The sequence below is a fragment of the Oncorhynchus masou genome, chromosome 31 (assembly GCF_036934945.1).
Source record: "Oncorhynchus masou masou isolate Uvic2021 chromosome 31, UVic_Omas_1.1, whole genome shotgun sequence".
Classification (NCBI taxonomy): Eukaryota; Metazoa; Chordata; class Actinopteri; order Salmoniformes; family Salmonidae; genus Oncorhynchus; species Oncorhynchus masou.
In genome coordinates this window covers 21,586,569-21,593,564 of record NC_088242.1, presented here as the reverse complement: position 1 = coordinate 21,593,564, position 6,996 = coordinate 21,586,569, and the positions used below count along the sequence as shown (strand labels likewise).

General features: G+C 42.8%; 1 protein-coding gene across 1 annotated transcript; it reads left to right on the top strand.

Annotated features, from left to right (window-relative positions):
* Positions 1-776: 776 nt before the first annotated feature.
* Positions 777-6,542, top strand: LOC135523577 (delta-like protein D). The gene is made up of 11 exons (XM_064950347.1): positions 777-1,305; positions 1,427-1,717; positions 2,154-2,214; positions 2,320-2,577; positions 3,318-3,378; positions 3,492-3,622; positions 3,898-4,067; positions 4,273-4,489; positions 4,608-5,439; positions 5,558-5,684; positions 5,812-6,542. Exons 1-11 carry the CDS (start codon positions 1,252-1,254, stop codon positions 5,815-5,817), a joined length of 2,208 nt encoding a protein of 735 aa, XP_064806419.1. The 5' UTR covers positions 777-1,251; the 3' UTR covers positions 5,818-6,542.
* The last annotated feature ends 454 nt before the right edge of the window (positions 6,543-6,996 follow it).

Below are 6,996 nucleotides of genomic sequence, written 5' to 3'. Positions count from 1 at the left end.
TTACAGTTGTAAAAAATAAATAAAAATGAAAGCATTCACCTGTTGATGCTGAAAGTTTTCAAAACTCATAAAAGTGTTGAGGAAACCCATGGGACATGCGTAAAGTGCAAGCATCTACATTTGTGTAGTTTGGTTATATTGAATTATATCGAGATAATATCCTAAATTTTGGGCAAGATTTTTCAAGAGCTATGGGAAAACCTATTTAGGCTATAGTTGATCGATTTTTCCTTTTGATTACATGTAAATTCATGTTGACCATTCGTTTTACATTGTGGTTAAATAAACTAATTGTAATGGTGTGAACAAACAGTTTATGTTGGCAAACAATAACAAAATAAAAAAATGAAATCAAAAGCAAAGTTTCAGAGAAAATGGGGATGAAAAACTGAAAAAGAAGTTTGAAATAATCTTCCATTGGAGGCCTGAGCTATTTGGAGCGGGTACATGGAGCCTACATGGGTCTTACGATGTGGAGATGTTCTGTGATGTAATTTGAGGTTTATGTCAGAGAGGGATGTAAAGGATTCTTGAAGGTTAAAAATTTGTTGGAATGTAAATGAGAATGTTTTGTTTTGTGCCATGGGGAAGGAGGGTTGCACATTTTACAGCTCAGTGACCATTTGGCGATCTTTTGAGAGGGAGGTTTTGAAAAGTGTCCCCTTTGTGACAGCTCGAGCCAGATTGGGGAGTAGCTCATTTGCATCTCATTACTCTAGCAGCGCAGTCTGTATATAACCAGCCGCAGACTGACTGGGATATCAGACACACGCATAGCTACATAGGGAGAATAACTGAGAAAGCCTTGGGGAAGTGTTTTGGATCAGTACAACTTTTTCTCATTATCAATCAAGGGGAAATAAATAAAACACAATCAACCCTAAAATTGGGTTGTCTCCTTTGCACCCTCAAATCAGAAATTGTGTTGAACTGCATTATCTCATAACTGGATTGGAATTAACGCCTTGGCACGGAATTTCGAGTTTATTCCCACATTCTTCGTCGGGATTTTTTCGTCACCAGCACCACTGTTGAGGATTACATTGTACTGTAAACTTTGTTCATGAAGATACACTGAGAAGCATCGAGATAAACTCCAGTTCCATTCAAAACGTCTGAAGACCTTCCGAATTTTTTAATTGGGACTTTTGATAACGGAAAATAACTTTCTCGATGATTTTCTGAGCTGGGTCATACATAAATTGCCCTGGCTCGTGGACATTTAACTATTTATTGAATATTCTCACCACAATGGGACACCAGTCGCTCGCGATAGCTGTCATCCTTTGTGTCTTGATATGCCAGGTATTGCGAATTTGACTCTCCCTTGAATTGATTTGTAATTTAAGTGTAGGCATATTCATTAGTCATGTGTACATATCGAAAACATATTACAACCTTAATGTTTTTATTGTGTTTTTTACAGGGTCTTGGTTCAGGCGTTTTCGAGTTGAAGTTACAAGAGTTTCTCAACAAGAAAGGAGTGACAGGCAATACAAACTGCTGCAAAGGAGCCTCTGGGATTCAGCAGTGTGAATGCAAAACGTTTTTTAGAATCTGCTTGAAGCATTATCAAGTTAACGTAACACCGGAACCCCCTTGTACCTATGGCGGTGCCGTGACTCCTGTCCTCGGATCAAACTCCTTCCAAGTGCCTGAAACAACTGCAGAAGCATTCGCCAATCCTATTCCATTTTCTTTTGGATTCACATGGCCGGTGAGCGTTTAAGCGCATTTTTGTAAAAATTATACGTCGGCTTTGTCAGCATGCTCAGGGCTCACCACTTATGGGGCATTGACAATGTCAGTAACGGTTTTGAAATGTAGCCTATATTCGGACAGGAGGGGGACTTGGGCACGTTTAACAAATGCTATCAGGGTGGGAAACTTCACATCCTCATAGATGGCATATAATTGGCAGCTCTGCGTGAAATTCCCGAAACGTTTCATTTTACAGCTATGAGTAAGTGTGAAAGTGGTTGAATTAAGTGTGAAGCCTAAAGGTGGCACACCTCTATTATTAGGCCTAACAGATGCCAACCTTCACATGTGAAATAGCCTGATGTTTATGGACAGTGGTGCCTCAGCATCTTATAACCCTTTGGCACAGTTGTTCATAATTAGATTTTTTCTCCTTCTTTTTTTCTCAACAGGGGACATTCTCTCTGATCATTGAGGCCCTACACACAGATTCCGATGATGATCTTTCAACAGGTAAATTCCATAGAGTGCAACAGGTCACCAAACAAATGTACATCATCATTAATTGTAAATATGTATAGGGATATATGTACTAATTCCTGTATTCACCATTTTCAGATAACCCTGAACGTCTGATCAGTCGCTTCACCACTCAGAGGCATCTGACAGTGGGAGATGAGTGGTCCTCTGATTTACAGACTGGTGGAAGAACAGAGCTGAAGTACTCCTACCGATTTGTTTGTGATGAGCATTACTACGGGGAGGGCTGTTCTGTTTTCTGCCGTCCACGAGATGATGCCTTTGGTCACTTCACCTGTGGGGAACGTGGTGAGATCATCTGCAACTCAGGGTGGAAGGGAACCTACTGCACAGAACGTAAGTAGACTGCGTTACTCCTTACTTTTCCTTTCCCATACTTAGCCTACTTTAAAATTTGTTGTTCCGTTTTTCTTTTTCTTTGACAAAAGTATTCTTAATGTGGTTAATTTGCAGTCTTTAGTCAGAATACATGATGTGTTATTACCAAATAGTTTCACTTATCAAACATTTGGGTTGCAACAGGTGTCTATGCTACTGTTTAGGCAAATTTAAATGAGAGAAGTTTGCCGAATAATCACACGCGTGCCATAGATTAAATGTAATGCCTGATTGGCTACTTGGCAGTGCGCTTGGCGTTGATTGGCTTAGTGCGGTGAGGCATTGTTGGAAGCGGGCAGCTGCTGAGTGAGAGTAGACAATGGAGCAGCTGTCCTGCACTGGCACCATGTACACCAGCTGTCCACTCTTATCTGCACAGACTCGGGGACATTAAGGGGAGGGGCTGTATGAGCAGAAAAGAAAAAAAGGGACTTCTGACCCATAGTTAGGAGAAAAAGAAGCCTTTGTGTGTAAATCTTTTGTGTGGGAGCAACTGTGTTAAGCAGAATGTTGGTCCCCCTGGTGACAAGGGGAGCGTATTTTCTAGGTAATGGCTAATGGGGCCACCAGCCCACTGAAATGAATTAGCCAGTGTTTACTGAAAAGGGCCCATCTGAAAAGAAGCTATGCTGGTATAAACACATGTTTCAATGAGTTAGATTCCCATGATTCACATGTGATGGTTTCTTTCATTACAGCGATCTGTCTTCCTGGTTGTGGTGAGGAGCACGGGTTCTGTGACAAGCCTGGTGAATGCAAGTAAGTCCCAATGACCTGTCCAGCAATGTGTTAAACACCAGTCAACAGGATCACAGTTTGGTATAGTTTCATATATGCCAGTATCTAACAATTTGCATTGTGTGTGGTTACAGGTGTAGAGTTGGCTTCAGTGGGCGTTACTGTGATGACTGCATCCGCTACCCAGGATGTCTTCACGGCACCTGCCAGCAGCCATGGCAGTGTAACTGCCTGGAGGGATGGGGTGGCCTCTTCTGCAACCAAGGTGAGTTCTGTTTATCTCCCATATGCAACTGACTAGTGCTCTTCTGTCATTATCCACCATATTCAGACTCTACTGAGCTTGAGACAGCAAACAGTATCTGTTCTTTAAGGCACTATACCAATCAGGTTCAGAGAATAGGACACTGCAATCCGAACTTGGTGAAAACATTGGTGGGGGGTGCTTTCTTCGCCTCAAAATAAGTCGTAAAACATCCTGGATATCACTGTACATTATCTCTCAGAAGACTAAGCCACATGTGCCATTGTCTGTTTCAGATCTCAACTACTGCACACACCACAAGCCCTGCATGAATGGAGCCACTTGTACCAATACTGGCCAGGGTAGCTACACCTGCTCCTGTAAACCCGGCTTCTCTGGGGCCAGCTGTGGGATTGAGGTCAACAAATGTTCTGACAACCCCTGCCGGAATGGGGGAAGCTGCACTGTAAGTAGTTTGGCTGAGCTGCCCCTCATTAGTTACATTAGAAAGCATTTCTCAGTGATGTAATGTCACATAGTCTGTGGTTCTTCTATGCTAGAGCTGGCAAGCATTCCTTCTGGTGAATGTAGCATGTTGATAACAAGTTAATAACAAGTCGTTAGGGAGTTGTAACTTTTGCTAAGCAAGTGCTTTGTCTTTCCTCTGACAGGATCAAGAAAACACCTACAAATGTACCTGCCCCCCTGGCTTCTATGGCAATAACTGTGAGCTCAGTGCCATGACCTGTGCCGATGGGCCTTGCTTTAATGGCGGACGCTGTGCTGACAACCCAGAGGGAGGATACTACTGCCAGTGTCCTCTTGGCTATGCCGGATTCAACTGTGAGAAGAAGATCGACCACTGCACCTCCGACCCATGTTCCAACGGTAAGCTGAAACAAAGTTCTCTAGTTCTGTGTTTACCAGTTTAATCTTTCTACTGTAAGTATGAGGACATGAATGAATACTGGAACAGACGGTTAACATGTCTTTCTAATGTCTCCAGGTGCTCAGTGTATGGACCTTGTGAACTCCTACATGTGCCAGTGCCCTGAGGGCTTCTCCGGAGCTAACTGTGAGGACAACATTGACGAGTGCGCCAACTACCCCTGCCAGAATGGTGGCACATGCTCGGATGGCATGAACGATTACACCTGCACCTGCCCACCTGGATACACCGGCAAGAACTGCAGCTCGCCCATCAGCAAATGTGAGCACAATCCCTGCCACAACGGAGCCACCTGCCACGAGAGGAAAAACCGCTACGTGTGCGCCTGTGTGCCAGGCTACGGCGGCCATAACTGCCAGTTCCTCCTGCCAGCTCACCCTCAGGGACAGCCCGGGTTAGAGGGAGCTGATAAGAGATACTCTGATGACCAGGACCAAGGCACATTCCCCTGGACCGCGGTGTGTGCTGGGATTATCCTGGCGCTGCTGCTGCTGGTGGCCTGTGCCGTGCTGGTAGTTTACATACGGGTCAAGGTGCAGCAGAGGAGTCAGCAGGGAGACAACCACAGTGAGAGTGAGACCATGAACAACCTGGCCAACAACTGTCAACGACCTGACAAGGACCTATCTGTCAGCGTGATCGGCACGACGGGGGTCAAGAACACCAATAAGAAAGTGGACTTTCACTCGGACAATGCTGGAGGAGAGCAGAATGGCTACAAGTCCCGATACTCGTCAACGGATTATAATCTGGTGCATGAGCTGAAGCCAGAAGATGTGTCGAAAGAGGACCAAGAAAAGAGCGAGGCAAAGTGTTCCGAATCAAATTGTTCCGAATCTCTGTGTTCAGACAGTGATTTCGAAGATAAACACAGAAAAAGTTTAAAGAGGTGAATATCTACACATTTGGATATAAATTATGTGCCACGTGTGGGAGTAGTCATGCTTCTGTCTGAGGAGTCTTGGTGAATGTTGATATTAATGTATTTATTTTTCTTGTGTTCTCAGTGACGCCTCAGAAAAGAAACGTCCAGAGGAGTCGACATGCAACGAAGCATCGATGTGCAATGACACAAAGTACCAGTCAGTCTACGTCATATCAGACGAGAAAGACGAATGTATCATTGCGACTGAGGTGAGTTGTGTTGGCTCTTTTTCACCACTGCTAATATCTCTTTTCAGTTTGCATATTTTGTTTTCTCTGGTCCGCAAATGGCTCAACACTCTGAAACTAAAGCATCTTTCCCTCTTGTCTTTCCCAGGTTTAACACCACAGCTGAGCTGTAGCTCGTCTTCTCTACAGGAGGTTTTACTCCGGTGAATGCTGCTCAAACCCAGGGGGAAGGTTTCCCTTCGTGTAACTGCTGCTGTGAGACTAAGACATTGAAAGTGATATTCAGAATGAGCTGGTTCTCAACTGAAGTAAGCACAGTGACTGCAGATAAAAAGGATGTTGGACCACACTGGCCCGCGCTCTCACAAGTTATGTTTCCCAGGAACGTGCGTAATATGGACTTGTTGCACTGCCTGTGAGGACAGTTTTTTACCTCATTGCACTATGGAGGGTTGCTTTTTAATATGTATTTAAACATACACATTTGAGTTAATTACTGTGTATAATGAGTATACACTGACTGCAGTGTGTATTTGTAAATCCTTTGAGCCAGTCTTCTGAATTGGTTTAGAGAGAGGAAAACACTACCTTCAAATTTGTTAAAATACTGTTGCTTTTTTCTCAAAGATGTATTCTTTTAATTTAATTACATTGTGTTCCATTTGTTTGTGATTTTTGTAGAGTACATTTTGATATAATTTAAGTTCATTTTGTTTGTTTTGCAAATATGTATAATGTATATAAGGCACTTCAGGTCAATGTGACTTTGTTTTCCAACATAAATGTATTTAAGAAGCATTGTACAGAAGCTATTGGAAATGTTTTATCACTGTTGCCCATTAAGGAAATCAACTAAATATTTTTCCAAAATAAATAATGTATGAAATAATTAACATAACGTAGAAGTGTCTTTGTGATATCCACATACACCATAACATGTCACCCAAAACATCCAACATTGAGTACTAGAGTTACTTCTCTTGCGTTTTCTCTTTGACATACAGTACATGCACACAATGTTTGACCTCAAGTTCTCTAAGTAGTCTTACTGCAAACTTTGTGAGTATTCTTGGCCTGATGCAACATGCAACTGTCTCCCTGTGGTACCTCACTAAGTGAGACAAAGACACACCCGGTAATCACAAATTACTACCCTCATCTTGATGGCAATTTATTTTTAGGAAGAAAGAACCCTCTGTCAAAAAAATACCCCCCCCCCCCTGGAAAATGTGCTGGTCAAAGTTTTCCAACTTTGTTTAAACCTTAGTCAATGTCATTTAGTAAGGCTATTAGTGGTAGTGTACATGTAACTTGCCATTGTACTCGTCAAATA